This window comes from Acomys russatus, chromosome 2, assembly GCF_903995435.1.
Source record: "Acomys russatus chromosome 2, mAcoRus1.1, whole genome shotgun sequence".
In the NCBI taxonomy this organism is placed as follows: domain Eukaryota; kingdom Metazoa; phylum Chordata; class Mammalia; order Rodentia; family Muridae; genus Acomys; species Acomys russatus.
The window spans coordinates 68458277-68477916 of NC_067138.1; the positions used below are offsets into that span (position 1 = coordinate 68458277).

Here is a 19640-nt window from a genome sequence, read left to right on the forward strand (position 1 = left end):
ACCTTCCTCCGAAAACAATCTTTGCTTGTTCTGTCAGAATCTAAGGGCTATCTCTAATCTTGGACCACTTACGGTTTGGAGCTCCGTGTATATGTCTTGTGATTTTAGCATAGGTATACTACTTCAAGTGGACTGTTTCACTTGTGGTTCACGTTGATAAAATCCTGTCAGCTGGTGCTTTGAGATCTTTCTTTATTGTATCTAATTACTCACTATACTTTATAATTACTCCATTTTAATTTCTCTTCTCACTCCTTAAAGACAACCAGAAGAAAATTCACACTTCCCAAAGTTGCAAAGTCTCTCAGGAGAAGAATGACACTCTGCATTTTAAAGATCTATATGTCAAATATTTCTGGAGTTTTCATTTATTTTCAGCATGAACATTCATCTGTAACAGCTCATTTATTGGTATCTGGAAAAGCAAATCAATCAGAACTCTTGTCATATTTTAACATTTTGCCTCTTGTCTGTTTGTGTTTGGTGTGAATATCCTTTTTATCTTATCTTAGTTTGCTTCCTGTTGCTATGATAAAACCCCGTGTGACCAAAATCAACTTGAGAAATACAGGCTTGACTTAAGCCAATAGCTTATAGTCTATTATGAAAGGAAGGCAGGGCAGGAACCTGAAGGCAGGAACTGAAGCTGCTCCCTGCCTTGCTGTCCATGGCTTGCTCAGTCTGCTTCCTTATACACCTCTGGACTGCCTGCCCAGAAATGGTAATGCCCACAGTGGCCGTTAACAGGCATTAATCAAGAACATGTCCCCACACATGTGCCTATAGGCCAGTCTGATGGAGACAATTCTTCAACTGAGGAGTACTGTTCCAAGATGACTCTAGCTAGGGTCAGTTTGAGAGTACAAGGCACAACAGAAGACTGCCTACCTAGGACAGTTTTACAATTGTGCTTATGAGGTAAAGAAACATATTTTCATTGCTTTGGTATAGATGCAATTTAAATCAATATAAGTCCTCATCAACTATTGGTGAGCAAAGCATTTTCGCAGTAAATGGCTGTTCCCCCTGTGATGTTCCATCTCTTCACTCCCTAAAGCACCATGCTTTTGTTTCTCTGTCCTGTTTCATCTTGCTCTATTTTCTGTTCGGGATTATGGTATCTATTTTCTGAACTGGGAGCAGCCTGTTCTTTCAGTGAGCTCTCAAGCTCGTGTTCTGAGGACACTGTCAGGTCAGCCTCATGGGCGCACCTGGCAAGCTTGCGTCTTTTCCTTTAGTGCAGAGCCTGAAGTGAAGAGCTTCAGATGCAAGTCTCTAGAACTCTGAGGCACTTCCCACAGCTACAGCTTTGAGGTTTGCTTCTCTCTCCTCTGCATTCTCTCTACTCAGCCTCCGCGTCAACAGATTCCTTTCCGTGATGGACAATAGTTGTAGTTAACTGGACTGGACTTAACTCACCCTGGAGATTAAGGGAACATCAGAGCATCAGCTAAAAGCATCAGCTAAGAGTGTTCACATGCTTCACGTGGGCTAATCACTAACTAGAGCCAAACGAAAACTCGCTTCCCAATGTGGTGATAAACCTACAACACTGTAAAAGATGTGGTTGTCCGCCCTCTCCTATGCAAACTAAAACACTGACCAGTCAGAGGCAAAGAGTAGAGGAAAGTCTAGGAATGTGCCATAACTTGAAGATGTGTCTTCTTTTTTCCCTTGTAAATGTTTTTCCCCCATGGACATTTGTAGTTAGATAAACTTGAGAGTGATAGGTAGTTTTTATTTTCTTTTACAATGGTGAATATAGTAATTTGATGAAGATAAAGAAGAGCTTACTTTTAAAAAAAGAAAGTGTGGGCACGTTATATTTATTTTTATTTATTAAAATAAACTTGTCAATAAAATATTTATTAAAGCGATTCTAATAATAGCAGTTATATAACACATTTAACTAAAAATTTAGAAAAATTTGTCTCTCTTGTTTTGTCCAGTACACAATTCCTAAAAATTTGTAAAAGTTGACATCATTTTTATAAAGAATTTTGTAAAATAAACAGACAGTACACATATTTTAAAGATTGTATTTTTTAAATATTCTTACAGGTAGCCATATTTCACCCAGATTTTTAGAGGGACATAATTTTGGTTTCAAGTATGTGAGCTTTGGAGTCATTTCATATTATTAGCTAGTAAAACAAAATAATCACATATAACAAGTCTTATGTGGGATAACTCAGTAGCCAGTTTGAAAGAGAACAATATTTATGGCTATAAAGATGCCTCCATCCCAGTGTCTGCTTTTCCAGGAGTATGAGCCTTACTGAAGCATACCCTGACTGCTCCCAATGAAATGGAGTTATTTATAATGCAGGACCACTGAAGCCTGAATGGTTTTCAAGGCATTCCAGTGTCCAGGTGATGACATAATGTTACCAGATTATCTATGGCTGCAGGTAGATATCTCAAGATTGGCAGTCTTAATGTTGTACAGGAGTGAGTTAGGATGTTTATCTGATAGAACATTGTATTTTACTGTTTAAAATATTTATTTTAGAAAGCTTTATTTTATTTTTAACTCTCTCTCTCTCTCTCTCTCTCTCTCTCTGTGTGTGTGTGTGTGTGTGTGTGTGTGTATGCATGTGCGTGTATATGTGTGCACACATGTGTGCACACTTGTGGGTTTATATAGCTGTGAGAGCAAGTGCCCAAGGAGTTCAGAAAACATTATCAGATTCCCTGGTGCTGAAGTTACAGGCAACTGTATCCTGTCCATCACGATACTCCGCAAGAGCAGCACATGTTCCGAAGCCCTGAGCCATCCCTGCAGTCCCCACACATTTCTTTATTATGCTTTTTCTGTAATATGCTTAAGGCATACGAACGATATCTTGTATGCATGCAGTCAGTGAAATAATCACTGTAGTCAATCAAACAAAGCAGCTGACCCAGCTACCACCCTATAAAAGTCATAACCAGGAGAAAGACGAGTACTTTAGCCCAGTGGCTTTCAATCTTCCTACAGCTCCTCATGCTGTGGTGACACCCAACCACAAAAGTATTTTTGATGTTTCTTCATAATCATAATTTTGGGGGTTGTGAGCCATGATATAAATATCAGACCTGCAGCCCATCTAATATGTGATCCAAAAGGGGGTCATGACTCACAGCTTGAGAGCCACTGCTTTATCCAGAGAAGGGAGAGAATTTATCCTGGCTTCTTTAGTTAAGTGAATCTGAGTGACTTGGCAAAACCACACACTATAAATGTCAGATATAATCATCTGAGTCAAGTCCAGTTGGTTACCATAGGGATGGGCTCCAGGACCTTTATGGATAAAAAAGTTTCTTGGGTGCTCAAGTCCCTCAGGTCCAGTGGTGTTGTATTTGCTCATAACCAGTGTATACCCTCCTCTGTACTTTAAGTCATTTCTCAGTACAAATGCTATGGAAAAAGCTGTCACACTATTGTATTTAGGGAATAACAACAGGTTTAAAAAAAGCTCTCATACCTGTTCAATATAGACTTACGTTAAAAATATTTTCAACAAATATTAGCCAAATCCATACAGTCCACAGACAGACATGCAGGGCCACTGTGCCGGAAGTCGTTAAGCATACCTTGGTAAACAGTCAAAACAAGACCCTGAGCTCATCCCTTTGATCTTTTAAAACCCAGATGGGGCAAAATGCTCCAGACAGAGGGCAGAGGCTTACTTTTATTTTTAGATCATCAAAAATACTAAACTATTGATCAGGATGAGCTATGAAGAAAGAAAAACAAATTCAAACTATGACTTAACAAGGGCTGCTGTGCGTGACTCACCGAGGGCATCAAGTGAGAGGCCTCTGGATGCAGGAGGAGAAGTGCTTAGAAACTGCATCATCCTTGACCAGAGAGCTTCAGAGTGGCCTGGGCTCTGCACCGAACTATTTCAGCACTTGGACGGAGTCCCCTGGAGAGCGCAGGAGGCTTGCCAAGGTCTTCTCCTTTCTGCAGGCAGAAGAAGACATTTAGGAATGACATGGTCATGTGGGAACAGGAACGGGTGGGCAGTGTTGTGGGCATTGTTTGATTCTAAGTTGCATCACAGCACTGCCATCTCTTCTTCTCCAAGGAAGGAACCAACTTGACAAAGAGGGAAAACAACAGCGCCACAGCTTCACTTCTATAAATTGGAAAGAGATGATCCTCGTGTGTGTGTGTGTGTGTGTGTGTGTGTGTGTGTGTGTGTGTGAGAGAGAGAGAGAGAGAGAGAGAGAGAGAGAGAGAGAGAGAGAGAGAGAGAGAGAGAGAGAGAGAGAGAGACTAGTCACATCTCAGAGCTTCCCTCAGTCTTGCTATTCTAGAAAAAAATCCGGCATGCCAAATAATAAGATAATGCTCTTTAAGTTTCTCATTCTTAGCCATATTCACACTAAAAGAATTTACTTCAAGGAAGCCAAGCTCAAGGCTTCATGGTGCTGACATCCAGCCTTCCAAAGTACCATTGACTAATTCTTTAATTTTCTCAATCACTTGAATTTCCCTCAAACTGGTATCATTTTTCCTTCACCTAAATTGTGGGGATTAATGAATAGTTATTGAAAATGTGCTTAAGAAAACAGAAGAAAGAATTGCCATCTCAAAATCAGCTACCATCTTAACAATGACATTTGCTGCTGATTTGTTAAGGTTGTGGTGTTTAATTTCTGTTGCTTATGACAAAATATCTGAGTCAGACAACACAGTGAGGAAGACAGACTCATTTTGCCTCATGGTTTCAGAGGCCTGAATCTATAGTCATTTGGCTTCCTCTCTTGGAGGAACACAAGCCAATACAATACTATATCTGATGAGGGAGTGTATGGATGAGGCTGGTCTCCTCAGGACAGCTGTTGAAACAGAGAGAAAAAAAGGAGGGGGCAGGGATCCATTATCCCATTGAAAGTGCTTGATGGTGTAACTTCTTGGTTCTACCCCCTAATGCTTCAATGGCATCCCAGCACTAGCAAGGCTGCCGACCATGCCTTTTCACACGCGAGGCTTTGAAAACATTCGAGATCCAAGCTACTGGGCTGGCTTGCTAACAACTCATCTGCCGTCTCTTCAAGGACTAGGGACCACAATGATTAAAAGGCATCATTGGCTTTGGTCTCAGGCCAACAGGGATATAGATTCTAACTCCCAGGTGAATAGAAAATGTGGACAGCCTTGGACAAGTGGAACAATGGTTCAGCAGGTAAAGGTGTCTGCCACCAAGTCTGATAACCTGAGCTCAGTCCTTGAGAGCCACATCACGGAAGGAAAGAATTAATTCACACACTCTCACCCATATCCACACACTTCTACAAAATAAATAAATAAATAAATAAATAAATAACATAATTTAAAGATTATAGAGAAAATATAGGCAGTCTTTCCTGTATAGTTGGAATGACTAGTGAATAAGCATTTGTATAATTAATCTGTCAGTCACATGCTAATATATTGATATTCTGGCTCGTCAGTGACATTTGACTTCTGGTTTGAGGGTTCAAGATATTTTGTATGTTGTGCCTCAGAGTGTCTTGGTCTCACAAGTCACTTTTCTCACTATACATCTGTCAATCTGATGTCCTTTTATAGAAAAGTGCTCAGATGCTGGAGTCTAAAACCTCTTAATTTTGTCTCTTCCTATCTGCAGCTCAGGATACATCTTGGAGCATCTACAAAGAGTGTCATTGTAGCTGATATTAGTTATCTGTTGCTATCTCACAAGCCAGCTGAAGTTGAGTGGATTAAAACTAGAACTGTTGACTGTCACATCTGTGGGCCAGTGGGATGGTTTTGCTGATTTGAGCCAGGATTGCCAAACACTAGGCTAGTCTGGCTCTTATGACTAGCAGCTTGGGTGGGTTTTGGTTAGTCCAGAATAGCTTTTTTTGTATGTTTGGTGGTTTGAGGCTTTTACTGAGGGATAGCTAGGCCATGTTTATTTCATCCTCCAGTGTCTTAGTTAGAGTTTCTATTACTGTGATACCATAACCATGGCAACTCTTATAAAGAAAAATGTTTAACTGGGGCTGGCATACTGGTTCAGAGGTTTAGTCCATTATTGTGGTAGGAAATATGGCAGTATGCAGGCAGATGTGGTGCTGGAGGAGAAAAGAGTTCAACATCTGGATCCCCAGGAGTCAGGAAGAGGAAGAGACACTGGGCCTGGCTTGAGCATCTGAAACCTCAAAGCCCACCCCCAGCGACACACTTCTTTCAACAAGGCCACACCTCCTTATAGTGCCACTCCCTACGAGCTTATGGGGGCCATTTTCATTTAAGCCACCATTTCCAGCAAGCTCTCTCTAGCTTATTTATCAAAGGATTCAGGCTCCAGAATCAAAAAGAAAACAAGCCACGATGTGCCAGAGCTTTGTAAGTGATCTCAGAACACACCACTAGCTAGATCATAGGGTGGAGAATGATACTAGCTCTTGCGGAGAGGTTTAAAAGGCACAAGGGCCTAGGCACAGGAGACTTGTGTCTATGTTTGCACTTCTCCTCGGGCCTGTTGACCAAAACTGGAACACTCTACCCTTCTGGACTACTGATGTGGTGTGCTAGGGAAGAGTAAGCTAGTTCTACCTTTTATTTTCCCCATACCCACCAGGTTTCTTCAGGCTCCATTCAAGAGAGTGTGAAAGACCGAGTGATTGACTCAAGACTCCAGCTCTTCATCACGAGGCCAGGACTCTACACGTGTATAGCTACCAATAAGCATGGAGAGAAATTCAGTACAGCAAAGGCTGCAGCCACTGTCAGTATAGCAGGTAGGTGCTGTGGGTTTGCACTGCTCCAGGAGAGGGGCCAGAAGGCACTCAACAGCATCTGGAATAGAGACAGTCCCCTGAGGCCATTCCCTTCTTCATTTTGACACTCATGGGTAATGGAGACATAGATTTTGATTTTATGGTGTCAAAAACTAAATCTCAACATTCTTGCTCAAATGATGGATACCAATATAGGACCTTATTTTTCTTTCTTTCTCCCCATGTTTCTTTTTCTTTTTCTTTCCTTCCCTTCCCTCCTTTTCTTCCTGTCTCTATCCCTCCCCCCCCCTTTGCTTCTGCCTCCCTTCCTTCATCTCCTCTTCCCTTCCTTCCCCCCTTCCTTTCTGGGTTCCTTTTTTCTATCCTTCCTTCCTCCTTTTCTCCTTTCTTCCTTTTAGCACTTCTGCTACCCTCCTCTCTGGGTTGATCAACTTTCCCAAGGTTCTTAGAAAGTTGGTAGATATTTAACATGGTGGAGTCAGTTTCCACATGGCTGTTTCCTAGGGGCATTTGTCACGGTTTTTCTCCTCCTCCTTCTTCTTCTTCTTCTTCTTCTTCTTCTTCTTCTTCTTCTTCTTCTTCTTCTGCTTCTTCTTCCTCCCTGTGTTATCCAAGTGACAGTGGGCTTGCAGGTATTCCCATAGGAAACAGCTGACACATGGTTTCTAGGCTCTCTGCATCGTGTTGTGAAAGGTTATTTTTAAAAGTTCAATATCCAAAAGGCTTCTGGGCACATTTGTGGAATTCCTAGAGGTGGAAATAATCCTTGTATCAGGAAATGCCAGGCATGTTAGACTCATAGCAGGCCTACTGTTCAAGGACCAGTCGAGAGGTGTTTGGCCTGACATGGAAGGCCAGCACTGAGAGGACTCAGGGCCAGCTCCTGGAACCTGCTGTTTCTTATTACAGCCTAGTTCTTTGATCTTCCCCGGCGGAGGACTTTCCAATAGTGCCTATGATTTTTAACTTGAAATGAACAGAGGATATAAAGTATAAGTAGTGGCAGACAAGGCTGGACCTGGGGGACATGCCCACCAAGGTGAGGAATGAGCTCCCCCTACCATTGGAGGATCTGTCTGTCTATAGTGTATTTGGTCACTGAATCAGTTAAGGGTACCACTTCATCCAGACAATGATGAGGACATCAAAGAGACTAAACATAGCAAAGATAATAAAAAGTGATCAAAGTTACACTGCACCCTACTGTCTCTAATGGACTTTGTATGCACTATTAAATGTGCTGAATGTGGCCCATGAGCCTAGAGGAGACATGACATCCAGAATACAGCAGCATCCACAGGGACTAAAAGGAGGAACTCCCAGGATAAAATTGAGATCTGCATGTGCTCAAACGTGCCATTAGAGTGGGGGAACTAGTTATTATATGCTTGAGACCTCAGTCTCTTACGAGGAAAGGATGAGCGCACCTACACAGGGGTATTTCAGGCATGTAGACTGATGTGATTAAGCTTAGCGTGTTCTTCCTCTAGATAGAAAATAAACATTCATGTTGCCTGTCTTTAGAGAGTCTCATATATGCAAGTTCTTGACTTTTTGTTGATATTTCCTAGCTAGAGTTCCCATCCTTCCTTCTTCATCTGTCCCTTAGATGGTAAGGAAGAAGGGGATTCATGCTTCATTGGTGTCTTCCCATTCCCCATCTGAAGCTGGAGAACTTGTGGTTTCATCTTCTAGCTGGATTAGAAGCTAAAAGAACTCTCCAGGATGACTTGCTGCCTTCGGGCACCTTAGAGAGTCATAGCTCTCAGCAGCTCAGTCAAATCACCATCAAGATTCCACATAGAGTCTGCTCCGTAACCTTGACAGTGAGGTCACCCTGTACATCCTCACTGTGACCTGAAAGTAGGCCTGCTGCTGTTCTATTCGACTGCCTATGTCCTCCTTGGGCCTGAAACCGCCCTTGCATCTCTTTCAAGGTGTGAGAAATTCAAGCACAATTCCTATTTCTTCACCGAACTTGCTGACCATGCACCCATGCCATGCTATTTCGTTGACACTAGTGTTGTCACCACATGTCAGGGTAGGAGACCCTTGTACTGTGATTTGTTTTTAGAGGATCTTAAAAAAAAAAAACCTCATTTTGGCTTTATCTTAACTATTTAGTATATAGAGATTAGGCTCCGCAATCTCTAAAAATGTGTATCCAAAATTTCTGCTCTCCACCTTCCTCTTGCCCATAGCAGAGTGGCTGGGAGGACCTCCCCCCCAAATCCTTAGTCTGGTAATCTGTAGAGCCTATTAATAGTAGATATCAAGATGATCATAGAGGCAGCATTGTGGACAATAAGTAAAGAACCTAATAAAACAGCTATTTCTAGCCCACAAAAAGAACCTTCATTTGGCAGCATGGTAGATCAGAAACTATAAAAGTCATTGAGCATAACTGACTCATGTCTTACAGAGCAGTAGCATCTCTCCAACCCTGTGCTAACCAGTGAGAACCAGGTCCAAGCTCAGTAACAATGGAATACAGCAACGAGAGATAGATAATCCCAACATGTAGTGATATATTCTTTTTTTAATTGTATAACTTTAATGTGTGTGTGTGCGTGTGTGTGAGAGAGAGAGAAACAGAGAGAGAGAGAAACACAGAGAGAGAGACGGAGACAGACACACACACACACACACAGAGGAGAGAGAGAGAGAGAGAGAGAGAGAGAGAGAGAGAGAGAGAGAGAGAGAGAGAGAGAGAGAAGTGAGCACATGCTATAGGCATGTATAGAGGCCAGAGCACGCCTTCAAGTGCATTCTGGAGATGGAGCTTGGTTGTCAGGCTTTGCAGCAAGCACTTTTACCCAGTGTACCATCTTGCCCTCTCAGTGGACTCTTCTTGTGGTTCAGAGATCCGAGCATTATGAAACTTTCAGTGTAGAAGGCAACATCCAGGGGTACAGGATGGGGATAACCAGCAGTGAAAGATCAGAGGAAAGCACAGTGGGATGGGGCTAGACTAGTGGGAGTGGTGTCTGCCTTGGCAGGCAGCAGCAGAGAAAGGTTTTCAAATGCTGTAGCTTGCAGAGTTGAGTGCAGATGTCCACCAGCCACCTCAGTAGGACCAATGGCCATCAAGATTAGAACCAGGGATGCCTGAATTGGCCAATGGGTCTGACAATAAGGTTGTATGGTAGTGTCTTTAGATGTAGGAAGAACTGGAGTCCCTAAGAGTGAGACTTGATGCTATCCTGGAGAGTGTGATCTCTAAGAGCTAGAGAGGGGCCATTAGACAGAACACACAGCATCAGGAAGTGTTGCACCTATAACCCAGTGAAGTCAAGCCCTTTCTGGCTCTATGCCTTCTTCAGGACTTCATGAGAGATATCTAAGCCTATCCCTCTGCATTATCACACTGTTGCACAGTGCTGAGGATCAAGTAAAGAACTGTGAGTATAAAGAAAAGCAGAAAAGAAGAGAGAAAAGGACTTCAGGGCCATGGTTAATCAAAACCCTGCCCATCTGTTGGGGGAAATCCTTACATAGCTTGCGTTATTTCCTGCTCTAGTGTCCAGCTCCTCACCTACCCTTTGGGAGGTGTCATCAGTTGAGATCTGACCCTATTCCATTCTCCGCAGGCAGTCCTAATGAGTACCCTGGTGTAGCTGACTAAGACCTCTCATTTATCAGGACCACATGCCATTTTCTCCTTAACTGTTGTCAGCTAGACCTGCTGGATGCCCATGAAGACCTCTCTGGAATCCCAAGGAAACTAACTTTGAACTCTAGAGTGCTCCATTGGTCAATATTCCAGGGAGGCGAAGTCACTGTGATGAAATTGAGATCTTTAACACCACAGTCATTCAGGGCCTGGAGAGGGGGTTGTTTTAGACAGGATCTTGGGAATGCTACCTCCTCCCCAGACAGCCCTGTCTCTGATGGCCTCTCTTGACATTGCCAGAAAAAGGTGGGATTTCTGACAGAATGTCTCCTCTTGCCCTTCTGTCAGTGCCTCTTGTCTCCACTATAGTTGCCTCCTCATTCAGTCATTTCTCTCCTCATGCCCTGTACTCCACAGTTCCCTGTCACAGCCATTGTTTCACCTGGAAGCATTACCTCCGTTTATTTACTCATGCCAGCAGGAAAACTGATGTAGAAAGAGCTGGTATCTCTGTTTTTAGGGTTCTGTCTGAGGATTTTTCTAGGGTTTGAAGGGCAATGAGAAGAGAGACCAGCCTTCACTTCCCCGGGAGTCATCCATGCATTGCTCAGCCCCTCGCCCATTGTCTGAGAAATAGAATACATTTCTTTCTGGGGCATTTACATCTGATAGTAGTCACCAAAAGGCATCATAAAAAGCTCCTGAGCCTGTCCCCATGAGCCAGGAAGCTTAGTTACCCATCATCATAACCCCCCAAAGGCCCAAGTTATGACTTAATCTCACAGGATGACACGTATTAGGCAAGATGCCTTCTCTTTGTCACTAGAGCCCCTCAGCCTGTGGTAGAGAATGAGACAGCCATGATCCTAGAATGGGCATTTTCCTGGATCAGCTGGAGACTACAATAGTCATCACAGGGATGCACAGGTGTGTTTCCCTTTTTCAGTGGCATGAGTAAGTCCTTGTTCCTGTTTCATTTCTGTTCACGTGACAAATACACTGGCCAAAGCAGTTTAGGAGAAGAAAGGGTTCATTTCAAATTACATCTCCAGTCACAGTCTGTTATTGAGGAAAGTCAAGGCAGGAACTTGAAGGTGGACCTGTTTGTTATTCTACACAGAATTGCCTCTGACCACGTGACTTAACGCATGGTCACTCACGTCAGGAAGGGTGGGAGTTTGGAGGTCTTTGTTGGCTAACACCATGATCCATACTAAAAACATTTTTTTAATATTGTAAATTTCTAAACAAGCTTAGGTGACTCATACATTCAATAGGAAACAGTGGGGTGACTATGTCCCAAAATGACATGTGCAACCCAAGTATTAAAATCTAGACTTGACACACACACACACACACACACACAGAAAATTAACAGTTTTCTGGGGACTGAGAAATTATGCTTTCTAGAATCTTCTTTTCCCTTAGGGAGTGGAATTCATTACAAGCTTTTAGCAGATCCCACAACTCTTGGGTGGTATTTAAGGATCAAACACAGCAATCTAATCTAGTTTGAGCCTCCAGTCTTATTATCCACCTTTAAGCTCTTCTGCTTCGTCCCTGCCCACTGATAAGCAACACTTGGCTCGGGAACCTGGGGAACAGGTGAAATCTGGCCTGCTGCTGTTGTACAACCAGCTCCCCTCCTGCCTCTCTTCCAGGTCCTTAATATCAAAGGAGAAGAGGATTATAGGGGAAAGAGCAAATGGATTTCCTGAACTCAGTCCTCTGTCTGTGACTGATGCAGTTTCTCTGGCCATTAATACTAATTGATAGTAATATTTTTAATAGTAATACTACAGCTAGTGATTGGAAACCATATTCCCAATGCCAGTAAGACATATTAATATCTAACATCTATCTATTCATTATCTATCTCTATTTGTCTATCTAGTCACATCTATCGTCTATCTATCTTCTATCTACCTAAGATCTTCTATCTCTTCTACTTCCCTATCTGTCTATCTGCCTTATCTATTAACTTAATTGCAAAATTTGGTGAAATGTGTATTTTCTTTCACAGTGGTGCCCATGGCTGCTGCTATCAGAAACAACTACAGCACCCCGGGACAGCGCTCTTAATCTCACGCAATTCCACCTGTTAATGTGGTTTCTAGCCTCCTTGTAAAAGCAAAGAGCCTCAAAGAATTCTTGGTTTTAGTGGTTAAACTGTAAGATGAAGGTGTGCTGACTCCCCTCTGTCCTTATTTATTTATTTATTTATTTTTTTATTTATTTATTTATTTTTTCTTTTCTGGCCCATGGTTTCCTATGGACACTCCTTTCCTGCTACCAGAATGGAGGTAAGAATCCAATATTATTATTACAATGTTTTGTGTCACTCACGGTTTTAATTAAACATGTCAATGATTTGCCTACTAAGAACTATAAACTTTTTGGACATTCCTAGTACCCAGAGCCATTTTAGTATTTTTATAAGATGATTTAAAAAATGAAGATAGTGGTAGGTAATGTCAACTGGGTGTTTCCTGTGTGTCAGATGCTGTTCAAGATGTCCTCAACATATCCCTGTCAAATAGGGACCATGGAACTGAGAAACCCTTTGCACTGTTCACTCAGCTAGAAATGAGGCATCTCGAAATACAACTCAACACTGACTCCGTTTTCCCATGTATACCTTTCCAAGAGATGAAAAATATTAAGTTATTGAGGTTTTATCTACTGTACTTTACATGCAGAATTGCTAAAACTGGCTTTCATAAACACTCTCCGTGGTAACCTGGCACACAAGTTCATACCTCTAATCCCAGCAGAGAGTGAAGAGGACCAGGAATGGAAGACCAGAGTGGGCTACATAGTGTGTTTGAGGATAGCCTGGGCTACATAGTGAATTTGGAGACAATCTGCACCATATGACATCTTATCTCAAAATTAACAAATTAAAGAAAAAATAACAATCAAACAATCAGCTAGGCTTGGTGGTATATAGACCTGCCAGAAGCAGAAGGCTAAGCAGGAGAATCAGAAGTTCAAATTCAGCCTTGGCTAGATGAAAACCAAAAACCAAACAAGTGAAAAAACAAAAAAACAACAAAATGCTTTTAAAAAAATCCTATGAAGTAGCTGGGCATGGTAGTACATGCCTGTATTCCCAGCACTCAGGAGACAGAGGCAGATGGATTGCTGTGAGTTCGAGGCCAGCCTGCTGGCACACACCTTTGATCCCAGCACTTGGGAGGCAGAGGCAGACCTCTGTGAGTTCAAGGCCAGCCTGAAGCAAGTCCAGGACAGCCAAAACTACACAGAGGGAACCTGTCTTGAAAAACAAAAACAAAAACAAAATCCTATGAAGCTGCATAAGTACAGATGACTCATCCATAACAGCAGTTATGACTGTTGCAGTTAGTTTCATGGCGCCTGTTCTCGTCTTGACATTGCACGGATGTTAGGGAGAAGGGTTATTATTTGCACTTCTCCATATAGGATCCAGGAGCAGCAAAAGTCGCCAGACCACACAAAGTGCTAGGCCTCCATTGCTGTTTGGACAGGCAGACTCCAGACTCTCATACACTGCACAAAAGTGTCTTACCAAGGACCGCAGGAACTTAGAGTAATAGAAAACTCTAGACACTGATTTGAATTCCACGGAGTGAAATAACTCAATACCCAATAAAACACAGTTCCTTCTAAGTCTCATCTCTGGATGTACAGCTGTGATGTTCCATTTTGAGATAAATTGCTAGTTACTGTGAGGTCTTCACAGTTCTCAGAGACAGTGTACTGACTCTTAAGAACTCCACAGTGAAGCCCAGTGTCTACCTAAGGGCCAGATGATGTAAGCATGTGACAATCAAGCCAGTGGACAATGAGGACATGCCACCATGCCTGCCAGCACAACTGCCCTCTCTGCCTCTTGTAAAACCAAGTACTCTGTTCCTGGATATACATTATAAATGTGGAAACAAAGCCAGTTCACTCTCCCATGCCCCTGGAGGATTTATAGTTCTCTGCACATAAAGATTAATTGTAAGGGCCAAGAATGTGGGGTTCCTGACCACGAAGGCCTGAGGACTCTGCCCCTCCCAGAAAGGCCTCCTGTTAGTGTCTGTGGGAAACTAAGCAGGCTCTCCCTGCCCTTGATCTCCCAGATGGAAAATTTCAAAAGCCAGACTGTGGCCTCTGGAGATGGTAGTCCTCAGAATCACTGGCCTGGATGGGTGAGTTTAGTGTCAATGCGGACGTCTAAACCCAACGTTTGAGAGGAGGTAGTCATAGAGGGGCAGGGTATGGAAGGATGCTGGTCCTGACAGAACAAACATTTCTGCCTGAACCTATCAATTCCACCCATCACCAGCCAAGGCAAGGAGGGGTGGGTGGGGGGGCTTGTGGACCTTGTATCTTTCTTTTGATGCTTTTGTTCATTCTCCACACCAAGCATGCATGTGGACACACACCCACACACACACACACACACACACACACACACGCACACACCCACACACACACACACCTACACACACCACAGATTATTTGTAAGACAGTGTAATACTGGAATTATACATTCCAAGAGTGTAAAGAGTAGACATAGGTCATCTCCATGCAACTAAATTCAAATAAAGCCGTTTAAGCATGTTAGAAGTTAAATAAATACTAGTCACAGAACAGTTTTGAACTGCATGTGACAACTATGCAGGCCCTACCAACACTCAGAAAACTGGGACAAAAGACTGAAAGTTTGAGGCCAGCCTAGCTAACAAAGTGAGACCACATCTCAAAAAATCAAGAGAACCACCCTGTCCACTTTACTCTTGTGATAATGTAAGCCTTCTCAATAGTGGGAAAAATCACTGTTTTATAATTTTCAACTTAGAAATTTTCATTATTATTCTTAAAATAGCTTGTATCTATAGAAAAATATCCACTTCTAGAAATATATTCAAAGGAAATAAGAATTATGAACATTATTTACAACTGCTTGCACTCTGGATATAACATAAGAACACCATGTATATCTATTGATAAAGGAAATTGATTAGAAGCTTCATTTTTTTAAATGTTTACAATATGCTACAAAGCAAAAATACAGGATACAAAAAATGTATTTACAGTTCAATTCTTATATTTCTGTATATAAAGAATATTATATATATATGTAATATGTAATTTATCTGTTTATGTGACTAATATATTTCATTTTTAGTTTAGAAATATATTTATTTTTATTTGTACCTTGAGAATTTCATATAATACATTTTTATCATATTTTCTCTCTGTCCCCCAACTCCTCTTAGATCCCTCCATCCCTGTTCCACCTTATATTCTTTCTCTTACCAATTGGCAGAGGTAAAATTAATTTTCTCCATTTTTTTAGTCTTTAATAAAAAGAATTGCTTCTTTATACTATAATGCACTTTTATAGTGAACAGCTCCTCACTTACTCACAGGAAGCACGAGAGTTGTTTCAGGGAGGTCACGTCCCTCTGTTGAGGACATTGTGCTTGGCAGTTCAGCAAAGTGACATTTGATCGGCACGCTACAGCGGAGGTTGGCAAACATTTTCTATAAAGGGTCAGATATTAATATATTCCCTCTGTAAGCCATACAGGGCCTTATTGAGCCTCTCAGCCTGTCAGCTTAGCACAGAAACAGCCATGGAAATTGTATGAATGGGGACAAGTGCTTCGTTCTAAATAAAACTGCATTTGCGGACACACATTTGAGTCTCATGTAGTTTTCACATGTCATTAAATATTCTTTTGACCACTTTAAATGTAGATATTCTCATCTATCAGGTGAAAATAATAATTCTATGAAAGAAAAACATAAACGTTAAATTATGAAGGATATGAAGTTTCAGTCAGACGTAGGAGTAAGTTGAAGAGACCTAACATAGGGCATGGTGACTTGTGTTAGCACCATGTAAGGTGTCCTTTGAAAACCACTCACATCTTAAGTGTTCTTACCACAAATGCTAATATGCATCTGAAATAATACATATGTGAATTAGTTCAACTTAGCCATGCCACATTATATGCAAATTTCACAGTACCGTGTCATACATGCTGTACACAATTCAGTCAATTAAACGTTAGCTTATAAGACAACATTTTTATGAGCCGAGTGCGGTGGCACATGCTATTAATGCCAGCACTCAAGAGGCAGAGGCAGGTAGATCACTGTAAGTTCAAGGCCAGCCTGGTCTACAAAATAAGTCCAGGACAGCTAAGGCTACACAGAGAAACTCTTTCTCGAAAAAACAAAAGAAACAAACAAAAGAAGACCAAAATTTTTGCTTAAATGAAAGACTAAGGAAGTGTCATGTATATGTTACTTTGAAGAAGAGAATATACATCATTGTACATACATGTGAACATTTAAATTAGTTTTAAGTACATGTGAATGTGAGTAGCTGTAACTGACCACATTCCAAAGTTTTAAAATATTATCAGAAGTCATTAGGTCCTTTTTTGAGTCTGAGTATTTCTTTAAGAATTGAGTCTGACAAGGCTTGAGTTGTGCTTGCTGGCCTCTGCCTTAGCAAATGAATCACGCAGAGACAACAGGCATAAAGGAATGAGAATGCTGCCAGCTGCTTTGAAGATGGGGCCATCATCACCTTTCTAGGGGAAATGTGACAGTGCCTCTGTAAGGGAAGACCCAAGGAGAGGGACAGCTATCAAGTGTACCTCCACTACAGTAGGGGGTGTCATAAACCAAACAGGACATAGCTGGTCCTCTGTATATGCCTCTGGACAAAGTTCAAAGGAAATAGATGGTGCCTCCGTTATAGAAACCGGAAGGTACTATTTCAAAAGGTGATTCAGACATGTCTTAGCGGAGAGAAAAGGGAGGGCGAATCGCACTAATGTTCCATTTGACTGTTCAGAGAAGGTGAAGGAGAGGTATTGGGGCAAACACTGTCGTCGCCATTACAGAAGGAGCTCGGCCAGTTTGGTTTGCCAGGAGGTAATGCAGGAATGGGCGCCATGTACAACGGCAACTCGTAGTTTTAAGGGATGGTCTACCAGAACGCTCCGGAATAATCAGTATTCTGTAAAGGGATCTGTGTGACCTCTGTCCCAGTGTTCAAAAGAGCGACCGAGCCAGCTGCCTGTAAGACTGCCCTCCCAGCAGTCCCAGGAACTAAAGAGGCACACAGCTTCAGGTGGGCAATGCAAAAGCCCTCAGAAAACACGGGGCAGGGCTTTCTAGTCTCCATTCCCAGTTCTTGCTGGGAGCAACAGTCAGGGATTATTTTATTATTATTATTATTAGTAGTAGTAATAGTAGCAGCAGTATTAACGATAGACTTAGGAAGCCGGTGGAGTCATTCAATTTGCTTCCGTGTCTGAAATCTAAAATTTGGTAGCTGTGTAAAATTTGAGTTTTATAAATATCTTCCAAAAATAGTTAAAATGTCAAAACAGCAGGATATAAAGTGAATAAATTTTTAAAAACAAATTTTATAATAAAAATAACAAAAGCTCACTCTGAGAATGAGTCAGAGTCACAGTCTTGGTGCCCAAATCCATACTGTGTCCCTGACTGGTCAGTCTTGGTTAAGCATTCATTTAACTTTCATTGATCTGAAGAGAAAAAAAAAAGTCAAAAGGTGACTAGGCCATTCACAGATAGATGGAGTGGTGATTTCTAGATATATAAGATATATCTTTGTATACACTGATTACACATACACACACACACACACACACACACACACACACACACACACACACAAGATATAATTGTATGCTTGGATGGTGGAGCTAATCAAAGCCTATGTGTGCTATCTAAAGTTTTTGATTCTTTGGGGCAGAAATTTGGCTAATACTGAAAAGTAGGTGAGGATTCAGCTCTTAAGCCACACTAATGATGTTACAAAGATTTGCTGGGGTTCAGAGAATTGATTCCGAGTTCTTTATTTCTGAGGCCAATTTTATCAGTTTTCTGTAGTGGCTTTTTCTTTTTGAAAAAGATTGTTTGTGCAATTAAAAGAAAAACACCCATCAGGGCACAGTGCTGCACACCTGTAATTTGAGCACTCAGGGAGCAGAGGCAGGCAGAGCTCTGTGTGTTCAAGGCCAGCCTGGTCCAAAAGTGAGTCCAGGACAGCCAAGGCTACACAGAGAAACCCTGTCTTGGAAAACCAAAAAAGAAAAAAAGAAAGAAAGAAAGAAAAGAAAACCACTAATGTGTGTTACATTTGATGTTCAAGGAAAAAAAATTAGCTTCATTCAGTAGTTGACACTTGATATGAAAGCCTGGATCAATAATTCTGAAGTCGGAGACATTGAGAGAGTTATTTAACTTTTACATAGTACAGAGTTTTCCCTGGTCTTTTTTTTTTTTTCCTTCAGTTTTTCAAGACAGAGTTTCTCTGTATAACAGCTCTGGCTGTCCTGGGCTCTCCTTGTAGACCAGACCAGGCTGGCCTTGAACTCACAGAGATCTGCCTGTCTCTGCCTCTGAGTGCTGGGATCAAAGGCATGTGCCACCATGCCTGGCTTCCTGCTGTTTTTTTATCTCTCATGTCACCAAGATGTAACAACACGTCAGACCCTTTGGAACTAGGCTAGCTTAGTCATTACTCGGATCTTTTGAACTACAGCAACCATGACTCTAAAGGGTTTTTTTTTTTTCCTTAGTGTCACCACAGATTGAATTATATTCTTAGTCACAGTTTTTTATTTGAAATGTCTACTATGAATTAAGTGGCACATTAAGGATCCTGCTGGGTAATTAGTAAATGACCAACTCAAACTGAAATTGTCTTATCAAACATGACTTTATTTGAATGACTTGTGTTTCACTCCAGTGGGTTTGTTTCAAAAAAGTGTATTGGTTTATAGACTATCAATTTTTCAAACTTAAATAGTGTTCCTTAACCATCTAAAAAGTTCACAAATTTTAGAGTATTAAATTTCCTTCCTTTAAATCTTTTTGGTTTGGTTTGCTTTGTTTTATTTTAGTTTATTTGTTTTTTCTTTCATTTTGTTTTAAGTTTTTTGTTTTGCTCTGTTCTTTGTTTTCGTTTGTTTGTTTGTTTGTTTGTTTTTGAGACAGGCTTTCTCTGTGTAGCCTTGGTTGTCCTGGACTTGGTTTGTAAACCAGTCTGGCCTCAAACTCACAGAGATCTACCTGCCTTTGCCTCCCTAGAATTACGGTGTACACCACCGTGCCCAGTTACTTTGAATCCTTTATATAATGGTAAATCTTAAATTTTAAATAATTTTTTAAAATTTAAAATGTTTAAAAATTGAAAAGATTAAAAAAAAACTAAATCTTAATAGTAAACATCTAAAAATAATAGCATAAAATTGAATTA

General features: G+C 41.3%; 1 protein-coding gene across 1 annotated transcript in view; it reads left to right on the top strand.

The window, feature by feature from the left end:
• Musk (muscle associated receptor tyrosine kinase) overlaps nucleotides 1–19640 on the top strand; it is a 142276-nt gene that overhangs the window by 105020 nt on the left and 17616 nt on the right. The window contains exons 9-10 of the mRNA XM_051162526.1: nucleotides 6582–6741; nucleotides 12651–12657. Coding sequence (XP_051018483.1) covers nucleotides 6582–6741; nucleotides 12651–12657 — 167 coding nt within the window. The remainder of the gene's footprint in view (nucleotides 1–6581; nucleotides 6742–12650; nucleotides 12658–19640) is intronic.